Source organism: Tenrec ecaudatus, chromosome 1 (assembly GCF_050624435.1).
Source record: "Tenrec ecaudatus isolate mTenEca1 chromosome 1, mTenEca1.hap1, whole genome shotgun sequence".
NCBI classification, from domain to species: Eukaryota; Metazoa; Chordata; class Mammalia; order Afrosoricida; family Tenrecidae; genus Tenrec; species Tenrec ecaudatus.
This window is the reverse complement of record NC_134530.1, coordinates 166,142,743-166,157,322: the sequence shown is the minus strand read 5'-3', so window position 1 is coordinate 166,157,322 and position 14,580 is coordinate 166,142,743. Positions and strand designations below refer to the sequence as shown.

General features: G+C 49.5%; 1 protein-coding gene across 1 annotated transcript; it reads right to left on the bottom strand.

Annotated features, from left to right (window-relative positions):
- Positions 1 to 4,283: 4,283 nt before the first annotated feature.
- Positions 4,284 to 14,527, bottom strand: TSACC (TSSK6 activating cochaperone). Its single transcript, XM_075540395.1, has 4 exons — positions 14,469 to 14,527; positions 12,506 to 12,565; positions 7,247 to 7,369; positions 4,284 to 4,498 (listed from the first exon to the last, which is right to left on the bottom strand). The coding sequence occupies exons 2-4, from the start codon at positions 12,540 to 12,542 to the stop codon at positions 4,284 to 4,286; spliced, it is 375 nt and encodes a 124-aa protein (XP_075396510.1). The 5' UTR covers positions 12,543 to 12,565; positions 14,469 to 14,527.
- Positions 14,528 to 14,580: the final 53 nt, after the last annotated feature.

Below are 14,580 nucleotides of genomic sequence, written 5' to 3'. Positions count from 1 at the left end.
TCCTCCAGATAGTTCATCCAGCCTATCTTATTTAGACAAACCTTCTCCGGGCAGGTTGAAGTCAGCAGCGGTTCTGTGGAGAAAGAGGAGGGCTTCTACCCCCACCAAGGGTTCAGCCTCAGAAACTCACAGGGGGAGTCTCATGCTGCCCTGCAGGGGGGCTGCCATGAGTTGGAGTGGGCTTGATGGACAGACATGAAGAGCGTGTGCCCCGGGGGTTAAATGGTCAGCTTACTAAAGGCCAGCAATTAGAGGCCACCAGACCTGGTCAATCTGCCCCGCACATCTCAGCCTTGTTCTGTACCCTTATAGACGTGTCTTCATCCTTAAACTCATTGCCATGCGGACGATTCCAAAACCCCGAGCAGAGCGGCCCCACCGGGCAGGGCAGACCCGGCCTCTTCAGTTTCTGAGGCTGTGACTAGGCGAGTAGCAAGCCCGCCCTTCTTTCTGGAGACTGACAGGGCCAGTGATCGATCTGAATGACTGCTGGCTCTCCTGATTCTGCGGTGTGGCTGGCATCCTATCCCACAGGGGAAGATGGTCTGGCTCAGCTCGCCCTCTTCCCCATGCGAGGGCTGAAACAGCCATGCCCTGCAGGGACCGCTGCTTCCCCCATTGAAAACCTTCAGTGGGCGCCCGGGCGCCTGTTGCTTTCCAGCCGGTCTGTCTAGGCCAGTGGTTCTCAGCCCTCCTGATGCCGTGACCTTTTCATACAGTTCCTCATGTGGCGGTGACCCCCAGCCATCACATTGTTTTCATTGCTACTTCATCACTGTCATTTTGCTACTGCTATGAATCACCATGTAAATATCTGATATGCAGGATGTATTTTCTTTTTCTAACATTTTATTAGGGGCTCATACAACTCTTATCACAATCCATACATATACATACATCAATTGTGTAAAGCACATCTGTACATTCTTTGCCCCAATCATTCTCAAAGCATTTGCTCTCCACTTAAGCCCTTTGCATCAGGTCCTCTTTTTTTTCCCCCTCCCTCCCCGCTCCTTCCTCCGTCATGCAGGATGTCTATTTTCACTGTTTACAAATTGAACATAATTAAACATAAAGCATGGTGATTAATCACAAAACAATACGTAATTATATATTGTGAAATATCTGTGTGTTTTCTGATGGTCTTAAGTGATCCCTGTGAAAAGGATCATTTGACCGCCCAAAGGGGTCGCAACCCACAGGTTGAGAACCACTGGTCTAGGCCTTTTCAGTAAGGTGACTTTCAGTTTAACTAGGCATGGAGGTGACTGGCCAAGGGGAGAGGACACCCAGTTCCCTCACATCCCGTCCCCCCTCCCCCTCCGCAGCTGATTCAAACTCAAAAGCAACCCTACAGGACGAGGTAGAAGTGCTTCCTAGGGTTTGCAAGGCTGTCAATCTTTTAAATCTTTTGTTGTTGAGGCTGTCAATCTTTATGGAAGTAGACAGCCTCTTCTGACCGCCCACAGAGCCGCAGGTGACTTTGAACCACCAACCTTTCAGTGGGGGTGGGTAGGATGAGTGCTTAATTCACTACACCACCAGGGGCCCTTCCTTCAAGCACAGTCAGGTTCAAATGAATGAATCCACAAACACTGGAGTCTCTCTCATTGAGAATTATGGCCAGGACCTCCTTCTCTTTCTCCCTGGGCTTCACTGTCAAGCTTCATTGTCATTCTAAGCTGCCTCCCCCTCACCTCCCACCACTGAGACAGAAGCAAAGGGTCTCTGAAAACCCTGTCAAAGAGCTGCAGGCCAACCTCAAGTTCTCACACTCCCTCCTCTCCGCAGTGCTCCTTCCACCTTCGCCCCACTCCCCAGGAAGACAGGGCCTCGCTTGGTCTTTGGGAAAAGGGGCGGGCCTCAAGAGGAAACTGCCAGTGAACTGTAAGAGACAGCGAGCCTCTGATGTGTCTCAAATGGCCAGGCCAACCTCAGGTGTCTCCTCAAATACAGAAAGCCTCATTAAAATTAAACTCACGGTGAACAAGTAAATGTGGTGAAGAAAGCTGATGGTGCCCGGCTATCAAAAGAGATAGTGACTGGGGTCTTAAAGGCTTGAAGATAAACTAGCGGCCATCTAGCTCAGAAGCAACAAAGTCCACATGGAAGAACACACCAGCCTGTGTGATCGAGTGGTCCCAAAAGGATCAGTTACCAGGCATCAAAGAACAAAAAATCATATCATTGACTGCACACCTCCATGATAGGATCGCTGAAGACAAATGGGTGCATAAGCAAATGTGGTGAAGAAAGCTGATGGTGCCTGGCTATCAAAAGAGATAGTGTCTGGGGTCTTAAAGGCTTGAAGGTGAACAAGCGGCCATCTAGCTCAGAAGCAAAAAAGCTCACATGGAAGAAGCACACCGGCCAGTGCGATCACGAGGTGCCAAGGGACCAGGTATAAGGCATCATGCAAAAAAAAAACAACAACGATATAAGTGTGTGTATGTATGTGTATAAATGTGTATATGTATATGTATATATATACCATATTAAATGAAGGGGGAAGTGCAGAGTGGAGACCCAAGGCCCAAGTGTCGGCCAATGGAGATCCCCTCATAGAGGGGTTTAGGAGAGGAGATGGGTTAATTAGGGTGCGAGGTAGTACTGATGAAGAACACAGCTTTCCCCCAGATCCTGGATGCTTCCTCCCTCCAACTACCATGATCCGAATTCTAGCTTGCAGGCCTGGATAGGACAGGCTGTACACTGGTACATATGAGGGCTGGAGGTACAGGGAATCCAGGGTGGATGATACCTTCAGGACCAAGGGTGTGAGGGACGATGCTGGGAGAGTGGAGGTTGAGTGGGTTGGAAAGGGGGAACTGATTACAAGGATCCACATGTGACCTCTTCCCTGGGAGAGGGACAGCAGAGAAGGGGGGAAGGGAGACTCCGGATAGGGCAAGATATGACAAAATAACGATGTATAAATTACCAAGGGCACATGAGGGGGGAGGAAAGGGGAGGGAGGGGAAAAAAAAAGAGGACCTGATGCGAGGGGCTTAAGTGGAGAGCAAATGCCTTGAGAATGATTGGGGCAGGGAATGTACGGATGTGCTTTATACAATTGATGTATGTATATGTATGGATTGTGATAAGAGTTGTATGAGTCCCTAATAAAATGTAAAAAAAGAAAAGAGGAGAAAAAAATGATTAGGGCAAAGACTGTACAGATGTGCTTTATACAATTGATGTATGTATATGTATGAACTGTGATAAGAGTTGTATGAGCCCCAATAAATTGTTAAAAAAAATAAATAAATACAGTGCCCTTAAAAAAAATTTAACCAAAAAAAAAAACTAAACTCACAGCCCAACTCAGAGAGGGCTGAGTCTTGGTGTTCTGGGCTCCGCCCACCTTTGCTCATGTCCCCATTCCGTCTTCGTTGCAGAATCTTTTCTCCAGACCATGGCGGCTTCCATCAGACTACCGTCATTACTTTCTTTGGGCCTCTTGGCTTCCGTTCTCTCTCACCCGAAAACAGGGGTGGTCACTGTCTGTGGGCCGAATGAGGCTCAGGAAACCATCCACACCAGCTGACACCACACACCTCACCAAAGAGAACCCACTCAGCCATCACACGGGGGCGAGTTCATTCAATGTTGGTGTTATCATGTGGATGATGTTAATAAACACCCACATGGCCTTGGCAGAAACAAGGCGGCCTCTCCTCCACCCCGGAGCCCTAAAATGTCTTGCCCACTGTGTTTCCAGTCCCTCATGTGTACCACAGCCACGTGCAGGCTGCCGAGGACTCTCCAAACCTAAAACCAGAGCTTCCGGAAGCTGCGAACTGAGACCCCTTTCAGGGAGAGTGGTCCTGTCCTCAGTTCTTCATTCTACCTCGCCCCCCTCCTGCCCCCACACTGTTCCCGTCATTTCTGATGGCTTATCCTCCTCATTTGAGTTCTTTGTCCAAGCTTTCCCTGATCCATAACTATTTAACTCCATACGCCCATGCCACCCAATCCCAACCCCATATCCTCCAGCAAGGTTCCCAGATGGACCCAGTCTTGGTGTAGCTCACACTCCTCCACCTGCTCTCAGAACTCTCGCCCTCACTCAAAGCGCACTCACTGATGGCCCTGCCGGACAGGAACTGCCCCACCGCCGTGGCTTCTGTCCTATGCATCCCCACGTGCTTTGTCCCCAAGGAGCACCTGTTACGCGAACCTGTGACGAAACGAGCCACCATGTGGAGGATGTGCCCCAGTTCCACCAGACATTTACTGGGGGGGAGAGAAAGGGGAGAGTCCACGCAGCCCTGATCCAGAGTTCATTTATTGAATTGGGGCAGGTGATTTAAAAGCAGAGTACCAGACACAGCTGGGAGAGAGGGCGTGCTTTCCCTCCCAGGAGCCACCTGTGTCATGGAGGCTTGTATGTTTTCCAGAATGGCCATCTGCTGTTGGGCCAGCTGGGTTTGAAGCTGGAGATTGGCACACATACATTCTAGGAGTCCTATGCATTCCTTGGGCCTGGGCTTACCTCCTGAAGGAAGAGCAGTGGAGGGAAAGGGGGACAAAGAGGAGAGGCTTCGTCATTGTACTGAGATGGGAAGGGCTCTAACGAGATCAGCCCTCGACTCCGTCCTGACCCATCCCAACCCAGAGGGGCCTGTTTGTGTCTCCGCCCCGGCTGTGCTCTCAGCACCTAACTCAAGTCCGGTAACAGCCCTTCTAGCCACAATCCCTTGTGCCACATATTTGAATTCGGGATGCTCGGCTGTGGCTGTAGTCCCATTTCTCTGTTACAGGATCAGGTGGGGTGGAGTCTTGACCTTGGGAGTGGGTGTGAACCAACTCATACCCTTTGTTTCCTTGGGGGCATCTTAGAGACTACTTTACTAGAGGGGGGGGTACTTCATTTTTCTTGGGGGTGTGGTCAGCTAAAAGACAAAGACCACACCTTCATCACAGCCATTCCTCAGCGCATGAGAGCCCCCTGGGACACAGGGAAATCCCAGGACCACCTGGAAGAGCATGTCTGGGATTGGAAGCGCCAGGCGGTGGCACGGAGACTCAGAGGACTGGCACTGAGAGGATGGGTACCTTCTCTTCATGGGGCTGTGACACAGTGGTACAGGAGGTGGCTGGCTTCCTGGACTACAGAGGCAGAAGACAAAGAACCACACAGGGGAGAAGCTGAGTACCCAGGGAGAGAGACTGGCTGCTGGCGGAGGAGAGATGCTGCTGTGGACCAGTGACTGAATCCTTACTGTGTGTCGATCCTCGCTGTGGGAGCCTGTTAACTTTCCTAATAACCCCTCACAATTGTGAGTCTGTCTGCGAGTTCTGTGTGGGAGGAAAGGTGGGTGTCAGAGTAGATGAAGAAGAAGGGGGCGAGGAGGCATGTGTCTGAGCCTGCCTCGTGGCAATCGGGAAGCCAGAGGAGGTCCGTGAGGGCCTCCGTGCCGTTCAGTGCCCATGCCCGGCACATACGCGTGTCCAGTAAGTATTTGATGGATGCATGAGATGGCCGGGAGCCACACCTAACCTCCATCTCAAGAACTCAGGGGAAACTTAACAACAATTTGTTCTTACATCAGGGACCTGCTGGATACTTACCCTCAAGAAGGGAACACAGAAGATATGGGTGCAATAGCAAAATGTGGCAAAGAAATTAGAAGGCACCTGCCTATCAGATAAAATAGCATTTGGGGTCTTAAAGGCTCGTCTCCAAACAAGCAGCCATCTAAGGGAGATGTCAACTAAGTCCCCATGGAAGAAGCACTCCATCACCAGTCACTGAAGGATTGCAAATCATATCATCTGAAGGCAAAGGAGGGATTCTCATCCGAGCTTAAACTGTGAGAACCGGGCTCGCAGAAGGCTGTGGGAGCCCAAGACCCATCTGCGAGATGTGCGCAGGAAACAAGCCTCCGGTGATGGCCCTCCGTCCGTAACTGAGGGATGGGGGAAAGGGGTTACTGAACAGATAGGCAGATGCACTGGAGAGGTGACTGCAGATCAAAGGGATAAACCTGACTCCAACAGTTAAACTGCTAGTTGATCCCCCCCTCTGATGCATGCTGGACCTGATCTGGTATACAACATTTTCTGTATTTTTGTTTCTGTGTGTTCATATTAGGGTGTATCTCAGAGGGGTTCTGTTATTGGAGGTCACCCTGATGAAGTTGCGTTATATGTTTTCGTGTGTTTTGGTATATGAAACTCGGGATTGATGAACCTATAGGGACAGCAAGTAGAATCAGGGTTTTGGCCGGGGGATAGTGGTGGTATGTGTGGGGGTGGGGCGGGGGGGCGGGGGGAGGGTAGGATAAAAGGAAGAAAATGTCAAGGAGTCCAGGAAGAAAAAGAATGTTTGGAAATGGATTGTGGTGGCAACTGTACAATTGTGCTTGATGTGACTGAACTATGGAATGATACACGTATTAACTCCCAATTAACCATAAATGTAAAAGAGAACTCAGGAGATGCCTCAACTTCTTTTAGATAGATTGTTTCATTAACAGTGATCTAAGTTATTCCTGCCGCCTAACTTCAACCACTCCTGCTGTATCAACCCACTTTTTCCCATGTGTCCCATAGCCAGCTCTGGTAACTATGGAACCTATTGTTTGTATAGTTGCTGGTTCCAATTTCTTTGTTAAACCCTGAAGTCCTCAAAAAACCCAAACCAATAAACCAATAAATAACAGGGGCTATGACTCGCTCACTGCCACTGAGTGGATTCTGAATCCTCTCGGCCCTGCAGGACAGAGTAAAATGACCCCCGTGGGCTCTGAGGGAATGAATCTTTAGGGGAACAGAAAGTCTCATTTTTCTCCCTCAGAGGTGGAGGGGATCACCAGGAAGTACATCTTCACGACTGGCCAATGCTCTGTTAAGCTTCCTGTAGAACCGCCCAACACTCCCTGACTTCCCCGAGAGAGAGATGCGTGCGTGAAATTCAAGGAGACTGAGACAGACCAAATGGCCATCATTTCCTTCCCTGGTCACCTCCCCACTACCACCACTAGCAAGCATACAAGAGTCTCACTGCACTTCTGCTAATAAGCAGGAACAAAATACAAAGTGGTAGAACCAGGAAGAAGATTCAATCAGTGGAACTATAGACAAGTTGCCAGTGGGTGGGGTGTGGTGGACTGGGGGTGGGATCTGGAGGTGCCCTGGCACTGAGTTGGCAACAGGAGCAACAGGAGAAAGTCCAGGGCACTTCCCTCCATGCCACCCATCCCCGTGCGGAGTCGTTTGGAAGGCTACCCTGCATCCTCACCTGAAAGTAGCTTTCTGGTCTGGGTTTTCACGGAGGTGTCTCCTGGGGAACTTGCTTGAAGATTAATATAGCTGGGGGAGGGCTTGGCTGGACAGAGAGACACAGCACTAACTTCCTCTTTGACTAGAATAAAAGTCAGAAACAATGAAGTCAGAATTTATTTCAACAAGGGACGGCCTTTTTAATGAGATGCCTGGATCTGGTGTATGAAACCAATGGCTGTGGCCCTTCCCTAAACATCTGTAAAGCAAGAGGGCCAAGTGGCTTCAGAAAGTTCATGGACACGTGGAATTGAAAGAAAATGAAATTTTCCCAATGGCTTGCTCTTCGCAAACACCTTTTGTCAACAGCACAAACGGTGACTATACACGTGGACCTCTCCAAATGGAAGACGCAAAAATCAAATTGGCTACGTCTGTGGGAAGAGGCCATGGAGAAGTTCAATGCCAGCAGTCAGAATGGGGCCTGGGGCCCACTGTGGAACAGACCATCAACCACTCACATACATGCAGGTTAAAGTGGAAGGAAATTAAAGCCAGTCCATGAGAGCCGAAATATGACTGTGAGTATTTTCTACCTGAACTTCGAGAACACCTCAAGAACAGTTTTAATGCACTGAACACTAACGACAGAAAACAATGAGCGGGGGGTGGGGGACATCAAGAACATCATACATGAAGAAAGCAAAAGGTCATTTAAGAGACAGGCAAGACAGAAAGGAACCACGCGCATGTCAGAAGAGACTCTGAAACTTTTCCTTGATCATAAAGTAGCTAAGGCAAATGGAAGAAATGATACCAAAGAGCTGAATAGAAACTTCCGAAGGTCAGCTCAAGAAGAAAGAATATTATTGCAAGATGTGCAAAGACTAAGATCCAGAACATCTCAAAAAAAAGCACACGTTCAGCATATCTTAAACTGAAAGAAGTAAAACAATTCAAGCCTGGAGTTGCAATGGATAGTCTATGGATAAACTACTGAATGATGCAGGAAGCATCAAAAGATGGAAGGAATGCACAGAGCCACTAGATGACATGCAACCATTTCAAGAGGTATCATGGACCAAGAACCAATGGTCCTGAAGGAAGAAGTCCAAGGTGCACTGAAGGCGTCAGTTAAAAAGAACGAGCTAGGGGTATATGCGTAACAGGAAGGGGAGGCATGCACGTGACAGCTAGCAAGATGACAGGACTCTAGAGTCAAGATGGCAGCTTAACCTCGGTCCTCCCTGAGGTGGCTTGACCTTGGGTGTCTTTGAGCTCTCCTGCAAGGGAACAATCCACGATCCTTATCAGAAGGGAGTGGGCTCTACTTAGAGTGGGACAGACTATAGGGCCTTATTGCTCTAGATGGCTGATAACCTCTAAGCCCAAAGAGGTCGCAACCCATAGGCTGAGAACTGCTGCCCTAGAGAGTATATAAGCCTCTCCTGGAAATACATTACAGTCTCTCTTTCTGTGCGGGCCTGGGACCTATGTCATGGCAGTACCGGAGGAGATCACGTGCATGTTTTGTCTTGTCTGATGTCTCTTCAATTTTACCCCTCAATTATACAACGGCCCTTGGACCCATTCGATTGTGGGGGCTGATACCCCACAGGAGATCGCTTACTCCTTCACAGTCTGCTTTTAGTCTGGAAGCCCTGCTGAAACCAGTTCACTGTGTGTGATCCTGCTGATATCTGAAATACTAGTGGCATAGCTTCGAGCAACACACAAGCCACCACAGTGCAGCAAACTGACGGCCAAGTGGTGGCTCAAAGGGGGAAGGGATCGGTATGAGTTCAGCAATCAGGGGAGGTGCCATAGAGCTGGGAGATATTTACTGGGCCTTGAAAAACAGGTAAGCTTTTGATGAGTAGAAAATATCCTGCAATTCAAGAAAAGGAGGCTAGCATGAACAAAGACAAGGAGGAAAGACTATGCGTGGAGTGGTCGGGAGCCTTGGGAAAATGTCTAGAATTAGGGGTGGGTGAAGGGGGCTAGCAGGATGCGTCATGGGGAACCCTTTACAAATAGCAAATCTGAGACGGTCCTGTCTTCTCCTCAATAGAATGGAAAGCCACTAAGCTTTTAGGGATTAGGCAATGTGATTTATAAATGGCACTCTGATTAATCTATAGGTATTAAACAGAATGGGATGAACATGGAAGAGATTCTTCAATAGGAAAATAGATGATCTTAACAAAAAAAAGTTTAAGAAGAAAACAACTGATGTTTAGAGAGACTGTGAGCCTGTAGGATACAGATGAGTAGCCCTGTCCTTCCAGACTCCAGGCTAGCCTGCATTCAGGTTCCTTCCCCAAGAGGAACGGGCATGTGCCACGTGATACCTGCGCTCCCTGGGCAACTGTGACTGATCCCAGGAGTAAGCACAGGAGATCAATCAGGCCAGGGTCATTCCTTGGGATCAATATATGTATGGTATGTCCAAGAATCTTGCTTGCCTCTGACGTGCATGCCGGGAAGATGTAAAGTTGGGGCGAATGAAACTTCCGATGCTACTGCATCCGGCCAGCATGCTGTGAGAAGCAGGTACAGGCAAGAGAGCAGAGACCACAGAGAAGGTGGATACCTGGAGATGCTCACTCCCTGGCTCCAACTCCCGAGGCCTTGGCTTCTGCAGCTCTTCCTCGGTCTGCGAGCTCTTTCAGCAGCCCTCCCCACAGCACAAACCTTTCAGTCCTCTTTTCCACCGAGGGGTTTTTGAGTCAGGGTTCTGTCATTCATAGCAATGTGCCAATTAACAAAAACGCAACTGCGGACATACTGAAGCTGAGGTGAGAAGGAAATCCAAATAGGGAGTCTAGAGAAACAGCCAGAGAGATGGCTCTGAGTTCCAGCGAACAATCCAACCGCCAAGTCAGCTACAAGAGGCAGGGAAGGGCAAGCCGCCATACTAAGCCATGAGGCTCACGGGCCCATAAACACCAGAGGGAGCGCTCATTTAAACTTGGACTTGAGCTGGTCATAATGTATCACTACTGTTCTCCCAATTGTACTCGGTGTACCTCCAGAGGGAAGGTGTTCAGAACAGGGGAACTGGATGGGGCAGGGGAGGTTGGTATGGAAACTCTCGACACTTTCTGCTCAACTTCTCTGAAAACCAAAATCTGCTCTGAAAAAGTCTATCAGGTAAAAATAATAAGTGAGCGTTCTACAGCAAAGCACAGAGAGAAGGCAACCGGGCCTTAGGGGAGCCCTTCCGAGGGGCTTGGAAGATGAAGTGGCCCAGGGAAGCGGAACAACGACTGGAAAGGCAGAACAGCCGGGACCGGGACACTCACTGTCAGGAGGAAGTCAACAAAGAAGAAAACAGGAAAAGTGGATTAATCCATACACACAGAGACGTGTGTCCCTGGGGCTACCAGGCGTGCTCACTGCTCTCGTGGAACTAACAGGCCTTCACGTAGACGGAGATCACACAGGAGCAGCCACATACACGACACCTCGAAAGTGCTGGGGAGCTTACGGAGTTCTGGCGGTGCTGTCAGGTGGGCCACAGACCACGAGCTACAAGGTTGGTGGTTCAAATCCATGAACTGCTTCCCAGGGGGAACAGATGGGGCTCTCTGCTCCTACAGCGTCACCAGCTCAGGAACCCTGCACAAGGTCTCTGTGGGTTAGAGTCCACTTGATGGCAGCAGGTTTGGGGTTTGTTTGGTTTGGTTGTTGGTTTTTAATCCTCGTTTGTGGAGCTAGTAATGTGTCTTGAGGAAGTGGTCCCTCCAATGGGCACCTGAATGTGGAAGGTAAGGGGGCTCTTCGTGTGAGAAGTAGGTCGCCTGGAGGAAGATGCCTTAGTCTTGCCCTTTACTCAGGATGCACAAGAAGAAATGGCCCAGGAAGAGAAGGAAGTGTACAGGCTAATAAGCTTCCTGCCTAGAAAGTAGGTCAAAGAACCTAGGAAAACGGCAATCTGTTGTGTTCTTGGTCGGTTACTCTCGTGACGGGAAACCCATGTGTGTGTGCTGTGTATCTCACAAGCCTCCTTCTCCTCCTCCAGCCTCCTCAGAGCCAGAAATCATTTGATGGCTCATGTACAGATGTAAGGAGATGGAGATGTATGTATGTATATATATTTTTCTTTGTGTATATATATATATTAATAAATCATTTTATTGGGGGCTTTTACAGTTCTTGTAACAATCCATACATCAATTGTACCAAGCAGATCTGTACGTATCTTGCCATCATCATTTTCAAAATATTTTCTTTCTGTGTGAGCCGTTGGTATCAACTGATGTAAGGATATATATTAGCTGAAACTCAGGTCTCAAGATACTTTCTGTTTGAAAATTTGTGAATCTCCAGGCCAAGGAATTTCTAAATCCTCGGAGGGCTGCCTCAGCCTAAGGTCTGGAAAACGTTACCTATGCTCTGTGCTGAAAACTCACTGCCTTCCAGCGGGTCTGACTCCAGCGACTGTAGGGCCGGTCAGGGCAGGCTGCCCTGCAGGGTTTCCACAGTTGCCCACTTTTAAGAAGCAGACCACCACATCTCTCCCTCTGAGCTGCCCGGTGGGTTCAGCTGGCAGCCTGAAGGGCTCCGTCCCACCTCAGGGGCCGTATCTCTAGACAGTGACCACAGAGGATTAGGTTGGGGGGCAGCAAAACAGGGCCGGGAAACTGCCATGCTTTATATGTACTAGCCCACTCATCTTTCTCACAGAAACCCTGCGAGGCAGGCCGCATCATCCCCATGCTGACCAAGCAACTTACTGCTCAAGATTCACAATTATGCTGTGGCAATGCGGGCCTCACAGGTCCCAAGGCACGCTCCTTCACCACTGCAATGTGTGCTCTCCGGGGTGAGCGAGTGAATTATGTCAAAGCTATGGCAGAGGAGGCCTCTCATGAAATAATTTACTCCGACCTACAGTTCAGATGGCAGGACCTGCAGTTAGATCCTCTCAGGGTGGGGGGCGGTGGGGATGTTCCACTCAAACACGGAGTGTCTGTTCTCGCCAGTGAACCCCATGTCTCATGGGCTCCCTGGACACAAAAGCCTTGTTCTACCTATTAAGGAGAGATACAAAGAAGAAGAAGACTCCTTCTTGAGGATCTAACCGATGACCAGGCCAGTTCTAAGCACCTGGAATACAGCAATGTTGCCATGATGTAGTGGGCAATGCAGACTGCAAGGATATACTTTCCAATTAACCAAGTCACAGGGGAAAATGAATATGCAACCAGAAACCATTTTCCTAGCTAGGAAGGTGTGGCTTTAAAGGGAAGGGAAGCAGGCTCGGGACACACACCTTTTCCACTCGCAGGCTGACTAGTGCGCTGCTCCATCGGAATACCAACAGGTGTGGTGCCTGGGGAGGAATCAGAGCATCACATCATCAACAACCCACACGATTTTCACTATTGCCAGCTTCATACGGTTCGGAAGGTCTCAGCCTGGTCCCATTTTCATGGCCAAAGAAAGGGACTTGTTGATAATGTTATTAGGTGCCATTAAGATGATTTCAGCCCACAGACACCTGATGGCTGCTGCATCTGGTTTCTTAGCTGTCATCCTTTGTTTTGTTTTAATCATTTAATTGGGGGCTTGCACAACTCAACTCGGATCACAATCCATCTATCGTGTCAAGCATATTTGCACATGTGTTGCCCTCCTCATTCTCGGCTGTCATCTTTACAGAGGCAGTCAGGCCTCCCGCCGAGAGCTGCTGGTGCATTCTAAGGAGCTGCTGATTACGCTCTCAGTTCCTTCACTAGCTTGGAAATGGAAAAAGCAAACAACACACTCTGATCACCCAATTAGTGGAGGGCTGTGGGGGACCATGGGAGCCCAAAACCCATGTGCAGAGTATCTGGTCAGACTGAGCTGCTGGCAGATCCCCTCTAGCCACAGGCAAGAGTCTCAATTAGCCTTATCAGGCAGAGGCCATTGTAATATTGATAATGCTGGATGACACTTGGCCAGTTGACCACCCTATAGAGGGGAGCTGAATTTGTTCTGGGTGCAAGTATCTCATACTGATTCCATGACAGAAATTCCTTCCCTGGCTTTATTATTGTTGGGGGATCTTTTTCTTCTTATGCATTATTAGTATTTTTATCTGTATGCTATTATGTTTTCACCCTGACCACCTTAGGGCCATTTTGTTTCCTATTGTTTTTGGTTGGGTCTCCCCCTGTGAAGCACAGGAGAAGTGGGTGTATAATGAGAATAACTGATACGAAGGGGTATAAGGGAGAGGGAAAGGGGATTTTGGGAGTAAATAATAAAGACAGGATGTGGAAGGGAGCACGGAATGGCTGTGATTACATAAACCATCTTAAATGCGATTTAACCACGGGGGAGGGGGTGCTCTAAAATGGATGTGGGGGTGATATGATTGAACTATATGCTTTAACTATTTAATTAAATGATATGTAAATCACTTGCCAATCAAACTGTTGGGGAAAAAAGTAAACCACCCAAACTCACTGCTGATTCCTAGCGACCCTACAGGACAGGGTAGAACTGCCCCTGTGAATTACTCTTTACCGGAGTAGAAACCCCATCTGTCTCCGGCAGCACGGCTGGTGTGTTTGAAGAATCGCAGCACAATGCGGAACCACTACGCCACCGGGTCTCCTTAGTTTGGAAAAGTAGTTTCTATTGTTGCTTTCTCAATGCGTCAGAATTCACCAGACCGAAACCTTAAGAGACCCTTCAGAAATGGACCACAGAATCCCCCCGTCACTCTTCATCTAAACAGGGTGTTCCCCCGACGCTTCTTTTCCGCAACATCAGCCCTTGCCCTGTGCAGTGCGGCAATGTGAGCTGCGCCCGGCGTCTCTAACAAAGCCGTCACGGAGTGCACGGAGCAGGAAGGGTAGGAGGGGGGAATGGGCGGGGAGAAGAAAAACTTCAGAATCACCACGGGAACGCTTGAGAAAGTGTTTGCAGTGTAACGGGGGAAACGTACGCCATCAGCTCCCGGTGCAGCTCACAGCCTCGGTGGGAAGCATTGCCTAAGAAGGGCAAGCGCCACACAGCAAGGAGTCCAGGACGACGAACCACAAGTCCCAGAGGGCCCTGGGGAAAGGAGGGTTACCGCCCAGCTCTGCAGGACTGTCCCTCGGGTCGTCCCTCAACGCCACGCTAATGCCCACCACGCCCTGTCTCCTCTCGGGAAGGCCGCAACAAGGTGCAGGCAGGCACTCCTTCCTTGACCTCTGCGGTCCCAGAGAAACCGGGCACAAGACCTACTTTAATGACCTCACCTGGGGAATTAATCCAAAGCCTCACGCCTCAACCCCAGCGCCCGCCCCAGTTGTTGACGCGCATGCGCCGTGGGATGCCGGCCAACTGTCCGAGCGTTGGCGCTTGCGCTGA